At 38.9% G+C, this 17,420-nt stretch overlaps 2 protein-coding genes across 2 annotated transcripts; both read right to left on the bottom strand.

Moving 5' to 3' along the window:
• Positions 1–1,247: 1,247 nt before the first annotated feature.
• LOC130245676 (extracellular calcium-sensing receptor-like) lies at positions 1,248–5,602 on the bottom strand. Its single transcript, XM_056478433.1, has 6 exons — positions 5,385–5,602; positions 4,857–5,148; positions 3,793–4,602; positions 3,395–3,622; positions 3,092–3,215; positions 1,248–2,158 (listed from the first exon to the last, which is right to left on the bottom strand). The coding sequence occupies exons 1-6, from the start codon at positions 5,600–5,602 to the stop codon at positions 1,248–1,250; spliced, it is 2,583 nt and encodes an 860-aa protein (XP_056334408.1).
• Positions 5,603–13,041: 7,439 nt separating this feature from the next.
• LOC130245753 (extracellular calcium-sensing receptor-like) lies at positions 13,042–16,466 on the bottom strand. Its single transcript, XM_056478517.1, has 6 exons — positions 16,246–16,466; positions 15,642–15,933; positions 14,653–15,462; positions 14,335–14,562; positions 14,043–14,166; positions 13,042–13,955 (listed from the first exon to the last, which is right to left on the bottom strand). The coding sequence occupies exons 1-6, from the start codon at positions 16,464–16,466 to the stop codon at positions 13,042–13,044; spliced, it is 2,589 nt and encodes an 862-aa protein (XP_056334492.1).
• Positions 16,467–17,420: the final 954 nt, after the last annotated feature.

Here is a 17,420-nt window from a genome sequence, read left to right as displayed (position 1 = left end):
ATTTTTCACCTAACTCTGCAGAATTTGTTCATATTGGAAATTATTTTCCACAAATTCCTGACTTTACTGCTGATTACTAAATTTACAAGCAATCTTGTGTTTGCTGACGTGTGCTGGTTTGGAGTCTGGCTGTCCTGGACGACACAGCAAGGGAAGATTACATGGATTTACATTCCCGCGGTGAAGATGTAATGCCGAACATTGGGGAGTTGAAAAGATTTACCTGTGTCACAGGTGATGGCCAGTTGGTCTCTGTTCTACACATATTCTTGCGATCACATAAGATAAGATATTGCTAGTGCTGAAGCCACCAAAAGGTTTCATTATAGTCATTAAAACATTTTCATTGCAATTTTACATAAATATCTTTGCTCTGTATTACTTCTGTGACTTACAGATTCTGTTTCTCTGTAAAGAAACTGTTGAGGTTGGGGAAGGATGAGGCCTCAAAAGCAGGGAAAAAAAGATGGGTTTATTAATTATAAAATAAAAATGCAAGAAAAACTACACAGAGGAGGAAAACATAACTAAAAACACAAAAACAAACTTGACTGGGCTGGCAGGGAACAGCGGGGCTGGGCAAGACAGAAGACATGATGGGGAGATTATAAAGGAGAAATAATTGGCAAATAAACAGGAGAGCAAAATTAACTAATAATAATAATAACACAAGGATGGTGGAACTAGACAATAGACAAGAGAGCACATGACAAAAGGAAACAACACAAGCCATGTATCACATAAATGAGACTACAACACACAGCTAATTAGAGAACTTAACCGCATGTTCATATGAAACGCAACACTAAAGCATGCGGCCACAATGTAAACATAGATCCATGTGCTCAGACACAACAACAAACAAGACAAAATGCAAGACATGAGTACACAATAACGACGTGCATGTTATAATTCCAGCGGCAACCGAAAACAACTAGACTGAGGTGCTGAGAATAGAACAGCACGTATCCGACAAAACAAACACGAGAGCAAGTGCGAACCGAGCCTCCTCTGGGGCGCGCTCATGCTAGCTACAAAAACACGAATGCGCAGCTCACTCGAGTCCGCGTGTTCACAACAACGACAAGACACATAGACCAAGACAGGATGAAAACTCAAGCCAAGCTCGACATACAAGCTCGACAAGACAAATAAAATTGATGCTTATTTGAATCAAAATGGGTACATTAATAAAAATTTAAATGCAACAAAGTTCACAATTTAAGACCATAGTAAAGTATAACAATTTATTTAGCTATTTGTCTACCCATGATGGCTTTTTTTGTATTTTTCTCTGGATGTAAAAGGATGATGAAGCACTTTGGGGCAAATATCGCTCCTAACAATCCAAAACTTGAAGCAAGAATAGCAAAAATTTCCACAGCCACTGCATATTTCCCTGGAGAGCTCACATATGCTGGAACAAATGCAATCCACACAGCACAGAAAATCAACATGCTAAAAGTTATGAACTTCGCTTCATTAAAATTATCTGGAAGGTTTCTTGCTAAGAAGGCCAACAGGAAGCTTATTGCTGCCAAAAGTCCAATATACCCCAATAGCAGAGAAAAACCAGCCACTGAGCCAATTGCACATTCATAAACTATTTTGGAACTGATATGCTGGCTGTTTTTATTGGGAGCTGGAGAAGAATTTGATAGCCAGACTATGCAAATTACTACCTGGAGTGCAGTTAGGATGAGGACAGTACATCTTTGCTGGGTTGTCCCAAACCATTTCATAGATCCTTTTCCCTCTGGTCGAGAGGACTTGAACACGGCTATTACCACCATAGTCTTAACCAGGATACTGGAGACACACAAAACAAAGCTTATGCCAAACACAGCATGTCTTAACTGACATGTCCACAACTGTGGCCGGCCAATGAACAGCAGTACACACAGGAAACACAGTTTGAGTGACAACAGAAGCAGGAAACTAAGCTCTGAATTGTTGGCTCGTACTATGGGAGTGTTACGATTTTGACAGAAGATGATCATTACAAGAGCACAGAAGCAGGTGCCAAGCAGGGAAGCAGTGGTCAGAGAGATGCCCAGGGGATCCTCATAGGACAGAAACTCTACTTCTTTGGGGACACACTGATCTTTATCTGTATTAGACCAGAACTCGTCTGGACATACTGTGCACTCAATAGCATCTGAGAGAGAGAGAGAGAGAGAGAGAAATCAAAATCAAACTCCTTTTATATGTTTATATAGTCCCTTATTTATCAGTGGTCATGTTTTACACAGCAAATGCCCTACCATCCACAATCCAGTACTGGGAAACACCTATACACTCTTTCATTTACTCACGCGCACACACACTACGGCCAATTTAGTTATTCACCTCTACCGCATGTCTTTGGACTGTGGGGGAGACCAGAGCACCCAGAGGAAACCCACACAATCACGGAGCGCCACATAGAAATGCCAACTGACACAGCAGGTACTCAAACCAGCAACCTTCTTGCTTTGATGCGACAGTGCGAGCTACTGATTACAGTTTTTCTCAATTGCTTTGGCTCAATTCTCGATTTAAATTTTACTTTTCTAAACATTAAGTATAGATCTCTGAACCATTTGCTTATTATTCCCTATTGCGATATGTTTTGGCTCATGTGTGCAAACCTTAATTTTAACTGTCTGTAGTTTGGACAAAAACTATTCGCATATGGGTTGTAAACTAGTAAGTCAATTCTTATTTAAACTGTCAAAAGAGCAACAGGATGTCCACCAAGAATATTTTTTTTCATTGATATTATTTTGTAGTATTTTTTTGTATTTGTGGTGACATAAGAAATGTGAAATGTACAATACAGTAATTGGATAAGCAAAATTGCACTTTACATGTAATACATTCATACAAAATTACCTTGGACAAATTACTGACACACAGATTTGAAGCACAAATTAAATGTTTTGGGTAAGTAACCACATTTAGCAAACATGCAATAAAGTTTTGAATTTCAAGAAAATCCTTTTGACATTTGCATTCACATTTTATAGAATGTTAAGTCTGTTTGGGAAATGTGCCAAAGCAATTGAGAAAAAATGTAATGGTATCTCCAATAACAAAACAATCTCCTTACTTGTTACATTAGAAATTTCCCCATCTCCACATGGCAGACAGTCAAAACAGCAGACAGGAAGTCCCTTTCTTGTTGCTTGTCTGGTTCCTGGGGGGCAGCTCTCACTGCACACAGACAGTGGAGCCTGAAAAAAACAACTTATCAGTCATGTGCTTGTTATCTTCTTCACGTGCTGACTAGTTTAGTCTTAAATCTACTTCCATTTCTAGACACTTTAATCTAGGCTTTAACCAATAGATTTGATAACTATATATACTATAAAGCTGTGAAATTTTCACTATAAAACATTAACAGGTTAATTACTTTCTTCATCTTAAAGTTCCAGTAAATTGCATCTTCATCCAGTGTGAGCACCTTTCCTGTTGCTGCTCCTTCATTTACCACTCCAACTGTGCGGACATTGATCGATCCATCAGAGCTTGGGTGCCAGTTCATGACATCATAGATGGCCAGTGCATCTCCATTCTTATCAAATGACACGTGGTCTCCAAAGCCTGTGGTGAAGTTCACTTTCTGTAGGTAGTGGACCAGCTGTACAGTTTATTGACAGGACAGGTGTTACATGCATTTTATTTCATTTATTCATGGACCTTGAATATGCACTACATACACACTGCTCAAAAATTAAAGGGAACACTTGGAGTTACATTGTGTTGTTTAAGTGTTCCTATTATTTTTTGAGCAGTATATTTAATCCTTACTTGCCAGGGTTGTAAATTGGTTATGTCAGCACATCTGTTTTCACTGAATGGTCCTCTCTCCTCATCACACTCCGTCAGGTCATGAAGGGCATGTGCCAGGGCATACACTGTTTTATACACATTATACGATGCCCTCAGCTCTTTGACATCGCTGTAAGCTGTATCTTTGCTGCTCAGATCCTCTTGCCCTGAACACTGTTTGTCTCCTTTGCCTCCAGGGTTAAATCTGCACCCAAACATTTTCTCCCAGAAAATTCTCACCATGTTATTATGTTGATCGTTTTTAGGACGAAGATGTAGCAGAAATTCACGAAGTCCCTGGATCTCTCCACGCCTGATGGCGATACCCAGTGTGCCCCCCAGGAAAGGCAAAAGGCGCTGAGTGTGAAACACAGGTGAAGTAGCCCAGGCTTCACTTGCAATCCATTGTCTGTTTGTTACATTCTGCAATACCACCTCATCCATTAAAGGCAACACATAAGTCGAAGTCGAGAACACCACTATCACTCTTGCTGTAGAGGCCTGAATCACTCCAACTACATGTTCAATATATTTGCGGTTGTTATTTAGAGGTAGAATTTCAGTAAAAGCAACACACCCTCCATATACCTGGATGTCCTGAAGAAAGGACTGAGCGGCATAGTTGCCGTAATCATCATCACTGTAGATAAGACCAACCCAGGTCCATCCAAAATGTTTTAAAATATTAACCATAGCTCTCACTTGGAAGGCATCACTGGGGATTGTTCTAAAGAAAGATGGGTATTGTTTTCTATTACTCAAACAGGAACAGGTTGCAAAATAGCTAACCTGATGAGGCAAAAACAAGAGGACAGGCAAAGAGAGAGAAAATTAAAGAACTGTAATATTTTTTTCCCATAAAAAAAACAACAACAACATGATAATGTTCAGGAATGTAAGTGTAAGGAATATATATATATATATATATATATATATATATATATATATATATATATATATATATATATATATATATATATATATTGCAAATTAGCATATCCAAACGTAAATACAATGTATTATTAATTTTATTTCCGTCTTACTATAGGCACTCGAAACAGTCCTAAAACACTGGAAATTGCAATAGAGGGAGTGGAATTTGAATCCCCCACAATGCCAATCACTGGAGGAGGACCAGTACAGTTAAGGTTAGAGAAAGATTCCTCTGTTCCACTAACTAGGGATATGGCAGCCCGGAACGCCATTCCTAGCATCACACAGTTGTCATAAAGATGGTAACCAAGAGTAATTTTAGGAAGCAGTTTTGGGTTCTTGTTGATCTCATCTATAGCAAAAACCATAGTCTGTGCCTGCTGGAAGCTTGCCATATCAAATCTAAGAAAAAAAAAATAGCAACAGGAAATTTTTGGAAGATTACTATTCAACCATTCTAAAAAGTAATACAAAAATTCACACTAGCAAAAACACTTATTTTTATTGCATGTGGTTTTTTTCTTTGTAAAGAACATATTTTAAAGAGACATTTTAAAATAAAATAAATAAATCTCTCAAATCCGACTCTTAATCTTTATCTTATCCTTGTCTAGCTGTACTGTCCAGTCCAGACTTACTGTTCACAGTAAGGTAGTTCAGGTGCTGATCTAAAGCTCAGCTCTGGGAACACTGCAAGAAAGTGAACTTCAAACAGGCCTCCGAGTATAACATCTCCAGCCTGGTACATTTCATTCAAACTAAAGTGTCCCTGGAGCTGACAAGAACCCATGAGGGTTGAAGCTGCAGAAATAAAGTTATAGGACAGATATAGACAGTTGATTAGAGGGGTCCACATGTCTTCCCTGTTTCTGACCTACTTACCCACTCTGCTCTTTAATTTATGAAGAATGTGTGCGGAGAGGGGGTGGAGGTAGTTCCTTTTACAAAGCAGGTGGTGCCAGGTGCCCCGTGCCTGGGAATTAGAGCGTCACTATTGTTTAAGATTCCCTCACTTTTATTATATAATTTTATAATGCATATTTGTTAATGTTACTATATCTTGCTTACTAACTCTATGTAAAGTAAATTACATATTTAAATTCCAAATATAATTATTTGAATGAAAACTGGAACACTGTTCCTCAATGGAAGAGGGTAGGAGGTTCAAGACATTATTTAAAATGTATTTACAGTGTTTGAGGATATCTTTTTATTTGTGATTACACTTAGTGTGCTAGCAGTGATCGATCAGTTCTTGATTAAATATTCATTATGTTTCAGTACTGACCAGTTAGAAAATTCACGATGACACAATTTTCTCTGTTTGCTCTATGTACTTCATGCTTACTTATGTTGTGCCTGTAATGTATTTGATGTAATAATAACAACACATTTTAATGTGTAATTTACCAATAACAATATGCAATGTAATGTGGCATAAAATGAACTAATGAATGACTAAATGAATAAAATAAACTCTTCCTTAACAAAAAATAATGAGAATTATCTCAATGTAGTTTTTTAAATGATCGATCCATTGAGAAAATGTAATTTGCTGTGCAATGCCTTTCTCAAAATGTCCTCTAGGTGACAGTCATACACCTTTATTGCTTGCAATATAACACTTTTCATATTTCAACTGGTCACTTGAAACCAAATATATAAATGTATTCATTTTTTATTAGCATTTTTTGGGAAACACTTTGCAATAAGTTTGAATTAATTAACAATAGTATATGCATTAGTTAACAAGCAATCAATAAACAATGCATCTGTTTAAGATTAATTCCCTCTGTGATTATTGTGCTTCTACAATAAGTACATTGCAATAAAGATGTCGACGATTGGGATATTAACCCTTTGATGCACAACATGGGTCTAAAGTGACCCAACTAAGTTATTTTTTTCTATATCTTTGCAAGATTTTAACTTAGTATTCCAGGAATTAGTCGATAAACTTGTTTTTCATCAACACAAATCCTTGTATTGTTTTTTTCTTTTTTACTTTTTGAGTAAAAAACATTTTTGTGTCACTACCCTTTTAATGCACATCATGAGTCTAAAATGACCCGCATTCATTTCATATGTTATTTCAATCATGGTTGAGCGTTTTTTTTTTTTTTTTTTGTTTGTTTTTTTTGCAAAATCTTTAAATTAAATGCATTTTGTTGTTTACAATTTCAGGTTTGCAGAAAATATCTTGTTCTAAGCTCACACAAATACTTATGTTTAGTCCAGTTTTTGTATTTTTCATCAATTTTAAAATAAGAGTCAAAAATGAGCCATATAGGAACCTTTGCTGTTTCATATTTGTTGCAAAAAGGAACACATTTACTGCTAAATATGTTCAACTGGCACGTGTCATAAAAAATTTTATGGATATACATGTTTATTTAATAGAAATATATATTTTTATGAAAGACGGACGGATATAGATAGATAGATAGATAGATAGATAGATAGATAGATAGATAGATAGATAGATAGATAGATAGATAGATAGATAGATAGATAGATAGATAGATAGATAGATAGATAGATAGATAGATAGATATTCTTGTGTTTTGGATCTCTTTTATCCAGAGTGTTAGTATGGCTCGTCCCTTTCATTCTATATTTACAGCTGTAGATGTGCTGCCAGATTAGATAGATGAGGGAATTTTTAGTTCTGATTCACAGTCTGAAATATCTGATACTGACGATTTAGACCACAGTTGTTAAACTAGGTTCCAGGAGGGCCGCAGCGCTGCAGTTCAGCTTTAACCCTAAACACACCTGATCAAACTAAGGCCTTCTGGCTTGTTTGATACTTACAGGTAATGCTGCAGTCACACTAGAGTTTGAGCATGCAAAATTCTGTTGTACAGTGCTGTGAAAAGTGGGGGATTAAACAAGATAATTAGAGATTAAAAAAAGCGATTGATTGGTCCATGTTTTAAATTTCTATGCAGAGAGGTCATGTTTTGATCTTCGACTGGTCTCATGCAATCATGTGATGCGATTTCCCAGGTCAGAGTTCCCCAATCTTCAAATTTCAAACGCAGTACACTGCACAAAACCTGTCGTACGAGCTTGCGTTTCCGGTCTGACGCATTCGTGTGCATATGAATAGAAGTAAACGGGAGAAAAGTATAGTGTGACCACAGCTTCAGTGTGTTGAAACAGGATTGGAACTAAACTGTGCAGAGCTGCGGCCCTCCAGGAACTGATTGCCACCTGTGGTCTAGATTGACACCTGTGGTCTAGACTATGTGCCACAGGGTCAATCTATAGTTGCTGGACTGAGTATGAGCATGTATCACTCTACTCAGGGTAGAGCAAGAAGCCATAGGGATCTTGCTACATGAAGAGGCATTTGGAGGACACACCCCATCTTCAAAACCATATTACAGAGGCAACGGGAAGATGTGGAACAAAACAAAATACAGCCACCACCCTGCCACAAGAGGACATCGGGCAGGACAATGGAAGAGGAAGATGTGCAAGATCTGCCCAGCTACCAAAGCCAGAAAAGTCCATATATGGTGTTCTATGTGCTATAGGCATGTGTACAAGCATAAACGTGTAGTTGCCATTTTTGAGGAATGTTCGCACTGAGACGGCGATATGAGATGGCACTGTTCCTGTGTAGTTTTATTGTGTCAGTGTTTTGTTCTTTCATTAAGGCACATGCACTACAGTTGCACTACAGTGATAACAATAAATGATATTTCACTGATCATTTATCAGTAATTGATATTTGTGGAAAAATGGTAAATAAACATATTCCAGATTTTAAATGTGTCTGTCTAAATAACTGCTAAAAATTGTATTGTATTTTTACAATTATTTAAATTTTTTTTAATTATTTAGTTTTTTTATGTTTTCACAGATAGGTGTGGGTGGGTGTGCATGTTAAAGTGATTTGAAGTGTCTACATTTTTTGGTTACATCAAATGCCTGTACAGTTTTGTAACAGCCAGTCCAGAGCAATAAGTCATTGTAGGCTGCTCTCTGTATAGCTTATCTGACACCCAATGAAGTGCTGTCAAACCTGTGGCAAAAACTTGCCAGATGTAATAGCAATCCCAATAGACATTTGCAACCACATGCAGTTTTCAAATGAGAGCAGGGCAGAAGCTTTTGGACTCATTTGATGCTGATGTGGTTTTGACAATATGGGTAAATGCCAGTCAGATGGGTGCCATAACGTTATATAAGAAGCTGGCTTTAATTTGTGAATGTGAAATATGGGATGAATCTACGCTGGAAGAAGTTTAAGGCGGACTGTCCCTGGGCAGTTATTTTTGTGACAGTAAATGGGCCAATAATTTGGGGGCCAAGTTTATTACAAACGATCCAATGGGGAAATGCTTTTAGTTGAAAGCCACACATTTTGATTGAAGTGAATGAGGTACTGTGTGTACTCAACTCATAAGAGCTGTTCCAAGAGAACCGATTCTGAGAAAAAAAAAAAACATTGCAACACTTTCGAAATCTTGGTTAGGGCTGTCTGACCATCACTTTGAAGATGGGACCTAGATGAAAGACTAAGGGCGTACTCTCACCATGCCTTTAACCGTTCCATAGCGCAGTTGTCCCCTCTCCACAGACGCACTCACACTGCATCTTTACACTCCGAACCTGAGCATGCTTGCATCATCGATAATGCGACTGTTTAGTTTAACATTATCTTGAGCAAATAATAATATTAAACCTGTTTTCACTATTTGACAAGCAAGGTAGAAAAACCATATAACCGAGGCAGTAAATTAGCAACACATAAAACACCAACAAGGATCTTTAAATGAAACACAAGTTTATTAAGCTACACACACAGCAACTACTCTATATAAAACAGACTAACATACAGGTACACAGACAAAACATTTCTGGGAAAAGAGAATTACTGAGAACTTGCTAACACTTTCTAAGTTCTTGGCATTGCAACCTATGGAAACCACTAACCAGAGAATCTGACTTAAGGTTTACTGCTTAAACTTAATTTACACCAGGTTCAGCAAGTAATGGAAAGTTGGTTTGTGTTTACTTGTGTTTTGATGACCAGTCCCACTAATCAGCTGGTTGAAGGAAACTCCGGCATGGAGCTTGTTGTCCTGGTTAAGGAGAATTTAACGTCAGCAACGCAAGAAGAGTAATAAAATGGGACAATGAAATGCCAATGAATTGGCGGCTTCAGCATACACAGCTGTCAGCAATTACATCATTTGTGTATGAAGATGCCAGCTGTGCATCGCAGAGATACATTTTCACTTTCAGAGCCTCATGCTGAGAGTTATCCGTTCTCCCAAACTTCCTTCGAGAGAGGGAGAGAGAGAGTGAACGAGAAAGCTGCCGGTGTTTGACAGGCAGTGGGGGTCAATTCACCACCCTCAGGCTTGCAGATCTCCCATTCCTCAGTGCGCTCCATCCAAGTTTTGAGCGAGAGATGTGTTCCATCCTCCGGGATGATCGCCCTCTCACTTGATGACAGAGAGGACCAGATGTATATAGCTGCTTCGGAGGGTAAGCTGTCATTTTCCGATGACAATTCAGACCTGCTTCCTACCTCAGGGGTGGAAAGCAGGGCTCCGGATATGGAATCTGATACGATGGCTGTGCTTTGGCAGCCAGGTTGGAGATGGCTTGTCCCCCATCTCCGCCGCCGGACCGATTAGACGGGAGTGATGTGAAGGATAAGAAGAGGAAACCCTCTAAGCCTCCCGTCCCCTTTACCTGGAGAAGCACAGTAAGCTCACGCAGTGCTGAGGGAACCTTTTTCTGCCCGGTCTGTGTGCGCTCCGCCATCACTTTCCTCGATGATGGAGCAGCCAAGGGGTACGAGTCTCATCCCCAGGTTGAGTGTGCTAGCGCCGTCAATATTGTCTATGTGGTGCCCCTTCCTGGCCTGGTTAGCCTCAGCTCACGCGGGATCATTTGGTAATGCACAGGGACTGGCTGTTCCTGCACCTCGACCGTTTAGGGTTTCGAGTCAAACGAGAAAAGAGCAGGGTCGCCCCCGATGCAGAGCATCTCTTTTTTTGGGTTGAAACGGGACACGATCAGGAACCCAGTTGTATTTGCATATTAATTACAAGGAGCTTTTTTTCTGTGTATCTCGCACTGTGCCGTTTTTACCGGTGCTATATGAACCGCACAGTGGGTGTCCGCTCTCACAGCATGTCTCAGCTCACTCGCCATCTGCTCCTCTGGAGTCATATGCTAAGGAAATCGTTGCGTGCCATTCTTTCCCCGGTCAGCTCAACCATGCAGCCAATGTGCTCTCACAGCAATTCACACCCAGCAGAATGGAGGCTTCACCCCTGGCTGTCCAGCTGTTATGGGTGCATTCTGGCGCTGGTTAACACAGCTGGGCCTGGCGTGCGTAAACACGTATTTTCTCCAGGGAGCCAGGTGTAAAGAGGATGAGGAGAAGGTCTGTTTATTGAACCTCTCTGGCTCAACTGGACCAGTATTTCAGCTCTCTCCTCGTGACGGCCCCTCCCTATCCCTTTGAAGAAGCTCCTTCTTCTCTGGGACAGGCACCATCTGGCACCCGAGCCCAGATCTCTGGAACCTCACATGTGGTCCATAGAAGGAGCATGGAGGACTTAGGTGACCTACCAGTTCGGTGGTTAACACTGTCACTCAGGCTAGAGCACACCTCTACGAGGTATGCCTATGCCCTGAAGTGGAGTCTATTTGCTGTGTGGTGTACTTCTCTCCCGGATGGACCCCTGACATGCCAGATCAAGTGTGATGATATCCTCCCTCATCTGGCTGGAGTCAAGGCTGTCCCCTCCACACTAAGGGGTTGGTGTTGTGATCATCCCCGCTCTGAGGATGCGGAGATGATGGCATGCTGGGAAAGCATCACCTCATCATCCAGTTTCTAGAGTCACGAAATGCTGGATAATTTAATCAATCCTGTCTCCCTCTCATACCCACTTAGAGATCTCTCTTAGGAGAGGTCTGCTTGATCCACTTGACTCAGCGCCAGCAATTCGGGCCGGCCCACTCTCACGTTTTCCTGAAACCTCATATGAATATAAAGAGTTAACTAAATTCAGTACAAGTGGTTAAAAGTAACAAAACACAATTAAATACATAATTTGCAAGCTAGAGAAAACAAGGAGACAACCATTTTAATCGCACTTAAACTTGTGAAATGGAGGAAGAAACTGATCCATGAACTGTGTACTGTAAAGTTCCTGTCAAGCTTTGCAAAGTCCCATATAGTCTTTTCTGATCCTTCCTTTAACAAATCCCCCAGTGTAAGCGTGTAGATTGCTTAAGCAATCATCAGAAAAATGATGGGAACACAGCACAAGGCTGGGGCTATAATGCTGAGGTAATTTTGCAAAATTAAACTTCAACCACTGACTCTTCATAGCCTCATCAAGAAAAATAACCCTAACTTCCAATCACACTTCAGAGCACAGCATCTATGCGACTTGATTCAACTGGAATCTGCTACAGTGTCTTCCTCTTTTTCTTTCTATAGTGTTTGTGGGCGGGGCTGCGGGTTTATTTTTCCGGGTATGATGAATCAATAGTTTTAAACATGGTTTAGTTTCAGATTTAAGCCTTAGCTGGATATTTTATTTCCCTTAGTGCTGTGTTACACTCTGCACGGAAGTTCATTTTCAAAAACCCATAATAGAGGCTCTTTAAAACCTCCAGACTGAGCTTGATTAATTAATGGAACAGCCACAACCGTGACATACTCTGGCCTACAACAGATGTCAAAATGTAATAAGATTCGGCCCCCAAAATATATCATTTTGACGTACTGTCTTTGTTGCGCAGTTGCATATTGCCACTTGTGATTTTGACCACAACATCTACTGGACTTTTAAGGTCTTGTACTATGTGGTTTAGTTTTACAGTTCTTTATACATGTACACATAGACATCACCTTTTTGGAAGGACACAATATACTATAGGACTGCAGGTTAACTATGTTTATATAAAATGCCCACCCTACACTACTCCTTAACTTTTCAGATTTCAAGTGTAAAATAATAATTTGCTTCTTTTATAAGGCTGCTTTGGAACGATAATTACTGTGAAAAGTGCTATAGAAATTAACTTAAACTGCATGGGTTGAATTACCTGAAAGAGTTTGCATTCCTTACCACTTTCACCTTTGGCTCACATTGGCTTCACCTTAGCTCACACAATTTGCATTTGTCTCTTTTTTTTTTTTTTGAAAATTTAAATAATCAGTTACCAACCAAAATAATAAATATTTAAAGAAAACAATTGATAACATCATACATTTGTTTATTATTCTCTGTAAATCATCAGTTTAAACTATTTAATTTGTGTGGCTCTTCCCATGATTGATTTTTTAGTGTTTTTCTCTGGATGAAAAAGGATCATGTAGCATTTTGGGGCAAATATGGCCACCAGTAATCCAAAACTGGAAGCTAAAATAGCAAATATCTCCACAGCCACTGCATATTTCCCAGGTGAACTCACATATGCTGGAACAAATGTAATCCACACAGCACAGAAAATCAACATACTGAAGGTAATAAATTTGGCTTCATTAAAATTATCTGGAAGGTTTCTTGCCAGGAAGGCCAGTAGAAAGCTTACTGCTGCCAGGAGGCCAATGTATCCCAGCAATAGAGAAAATCCAACTACTGAGCCAATATCACATTCATAGACAACTTTAGAGGAGATATACAGGCTGTTTTTATAGGGTTTTGGGGATGCCATGCTTAACCAAACTGTACATATCACAATCTGGAGGGTGGTTAGGGCCAAAACTGTCCCTCTTTGTTGAGCTACTCCAAACCATTTCATGGCATTTTTACTCTCAGGCCGAGATGATTTAAACACGGCTATTACCACCATAGTCTTAACCAGGATACTAGAGACACATAAAACAAAACTTATGCCAAATGCAGCATGCCTTAACTGACATGTCCATAACTTTGGTCGTCCAATGAACAGCAACACACACAGGAAACACAGTTTGAGTGACAAAAGTAGCAGGAAGCTGAGCTCTGAATTGTTGGCACGTACTACAGGAGTGTTACGATGACGAGAGAATATGAACATAACAAGAGCACAGAAGCAGGTGCCAAGCAGGGAAGCAGTGGTCAGAGAGATGCCCAAAGGATCCTCATAGGACAAAAACTCTTCTTTTTTTGGGACACACTGATCTTTATTTGGATTGGGCCAGAACTCATCAGGACATATTTTGCACTCAATAGCATCTGTATGAAAAAATCAAACAATTATTTGATTCCCTTTTCAGTTAAATTTTGTTTAACTGTTGTTTTATTTTGTAATACAATGTATACCTGTTGTGTTAGAAATCTCTCCATCTGCGCATGGCAGGCAGTCAAAACAGCAGACAGGAAGGCCCTTCCTCCTGACTTGTCTGGTGCCTGGGGGGCAGTTCTCACTGCACACAGACTGTGGGGGCTAGGGGGTACAGCATATATTATTACTCATTTGTTCTAATATATGCATCATTGTGTATTGGCTCAAATCATATACAATTCCGAAATAACAAACCAAAGTATAAAAATATAGTACAAGATAGTTATTATATATTTTATTAGGATATATTTAATATGATAAATTAATTACTTTTCTGTTTTCAAAGTTCCAGAATATTGAATTCTCATTCAGTGTAAGCACCATCTCCATTGAAGCCCCTTCATTCACCACACCAACTGTGCTAACACTTATTGCACCATCTGAACTTGGCTGCCAGTTCATCACATCATATATGGCCAGAGCATCTCCATTCTCATCAAATGACACATGGTCTCCAAATCCTGTAGTAAAGTTTACTTTCTGTAGATAATAGACTACCTGCACAGGGCACACATGACATGGTTTGTATTTTGAATCAATATAAAGTTTTCTGTCACTTCTATGTATAATAAATAAATTCTGCTGTACCTGCCAGGGTTGTAGGTTGATTTGGTCTGCACATTTGTTTCCACTAAATGGTCCTCTCCCATCTTCACACTGCATCAGGTCATGAAGTGCATGGGCTAGGGCATAAACAGCTTTATAAGCATTATAAGAGGCCCTCAGTCCTGAAACATCAGTGTATGCTGTGTTTGTGCTGTTCAGATCTTCTTGCCCTGTACAAACCTTTCTCTCTCTGCCTCCAATCTCAAAACTGCACCCAAAAATGTTCTCCCAAAAGATTCTTACCATATTGTTCCTTGTATTGCAGTCAGGATGGAGGTAATACAGAAATTCTCTAAGTCCTTGGATCTCCCCACGTCTTATTGCAATGCCCAGTGTGCCCCCAAGGAAGGGCAGTAGATGCTGAGTATGAAACACAGGAGAGGTGGCCCAAGCTTCACTCGCAATCCACTGCCTGCCTGTCACATTTTTCAATGCCACCTCATCCATCAGTGGTATTAAATAGGCTTCTGTGGAGAACACCACCACCACTCTAGCTGTTGAAGTCTGAATCACTTCCACAATACTCTGAATATCTCCATGGTTATTATCATGAGGCAGCATTTCAGAAAAGCCAACACATGCTCCAAAGAGCTGCATTTCTTTTTGGAATGACTGAGCAGCATAGATGCCATAGTCATCATCACTGTAGAGCAGACCAACCCAGGTCCATCCAAAATGCTTTAAGATCTGAACCATAGCCCGCACCTGGAAAGCATCACTGGGTATTGTTCTGAAGAAAGAGGGGTATGTTTTCCTGTCACTTAAACAGGAGCAGGTTGCAAAGTAGCTAACCTTATAGAAGAGACACAGATGAGCTGCAAATAAGATTTCTGTTGTTGTTTGTGTGTGTGAAATTCTACTCACAAGCAAATAAAAAGAATTATTTGGCCATTTAAATGAGGTTTGTACAGTTTGATATAAATATATACATAATATTTTCTTTTCTTCACAAATTTCACATTCACACTCACCATAGGCACTCTAAACAGCCCTAATATACTAGAGATCGCAATTGAGTGAGTAGATCCAGGGTCCCCCACTATGGCAATCACTGGTGGAGGGCCAGTGCAGTTTAGGCTGGAGAATGATTCCTCTGTTCCACTAACAAGAGCCATAGCAGCCCTGAATGCCACACCCAACTTGACACAGTTGTCATAAAGATAATAACCAAGAGTGATGTTAGGAAGCAGGTTTGGATTCTTATTGATTTCGTCTATTGCAAAGACCATAGTCTGTGCCTGCTGGAAACTTGCCATATCAAATCTACAAAGAGTAAAAGAAATTATGATATTTTAGAACTTTGAAAATCATTGCAGATACAAGACAATTTCTGACATAAATATCATTTACTCTTAAGAGCATACATTAATTGTTTACATAATCAGATGTAATAAATATATATATATATATATATATATATATATATATATATATATATATATATATATATATACACACACACAACTGACAAATAAAACATATAACTGTTAATTCAGAAAGTTAAGTAGCCTCTTGTTTTAATTTATTAATTTTGTATTTAATAGAAATCTTGGTCCAGTCTGACCCCAGACTCACTGCTCACAGTATGGTGGTTCTGGCTCTGTTCTGAAGCTCTGCTCTGGGAACACTGTGAGGAAGTGAACCTCAAATAGCCCTCCAAGGATGAGATCTCCTTTCTGGAACATCCCATTCAGCCTGAATCGTCCCTGGAGCTGACAGGAACCTGATCTGAAGATAGAAGCTACAGAGTTACAACTAAAGGACAGGTACAGGCAGATTTTTGCAATGATCCACATCTCCACATTTCTTTTTAGCTCACCCATATGGATTTTACTTATAATAAATACTCTGAAGGGCGTTCCCTTAAAAAACAGGCGGTGCCATGTTTACATTCCAGGAAATCAAGAATCATACCTTTTTATTATTTAATTGAATTCCTTATTAACTCAAGAGTATATTAATGACCTTTTTTTTAAATGATTAAAAGGCTACTTGAAGCCACACACACACACACTCACACACACGCACACACGCACACACACACACACACACACACACACATACACACTTATATATATATATATATATATATATATATATATATATATATATATATATATATATATATACACACACACACACACACACACACACACACACACACACCCAAACAGGTGTGTTTGTCACACCCGTAATCCTACTACATGCCTAGAGTTTACTCTAGATGGCAGTATGGTCCTATTTTTTTTTTTTTTTATTTTTTTTTTCTAGGACTGCGACATCAAAACTGTTTAGTTTTACCCCAACTCCATTTAAACACAGTTGAACCAGCAATTGACATCTTTATGGTCATTAGAAATTATCTTTCTGTGAACAGTATTAAAGGAGACTTTTTACTTAGTGTAAATATTTTTAATAATTTAAAGAACTTTATAATATAATATAATATAATGTACAACAGTTCTTTTGGTTCTTAAATCTGATTGGTTTAGAGCTAGTGTAGGGAAATTTCTAATGTTATATTTGCTGTGTTAATGTATTAATTATCAACCATAATTATTCTCATGAGTGTGTACTTTTCATCATATTCATATTACTATCTTACGCTACTTATATATCCAGTATTATTCTATTATTTTTCTTTTTTGTTTTATATCTGCATTCCATAGATATGCTATTCTCAAATAGTGTGAAAAACCCATATGTTCTGTAAATTCCTTCTCCCATTAAGCTTCAGGGAGGTCATGTTA

The sequence above is a fragment of the Danio aesculapii genome, chromosome 18 (genome assembly GCF_903798145.1).
Source record: "Danio aesculapii chromosome 18, fDanAes4.1, whole genome shotgun sequence".
NCBI lineage: Eukaryota > Metazoa > Chordata > Actinopteri > Cypriniformes > Danionidae > Danio > Danio aesculapii.
This window is presented reverse-complemented; position numbering and strand designations above follow the sequence as displayed.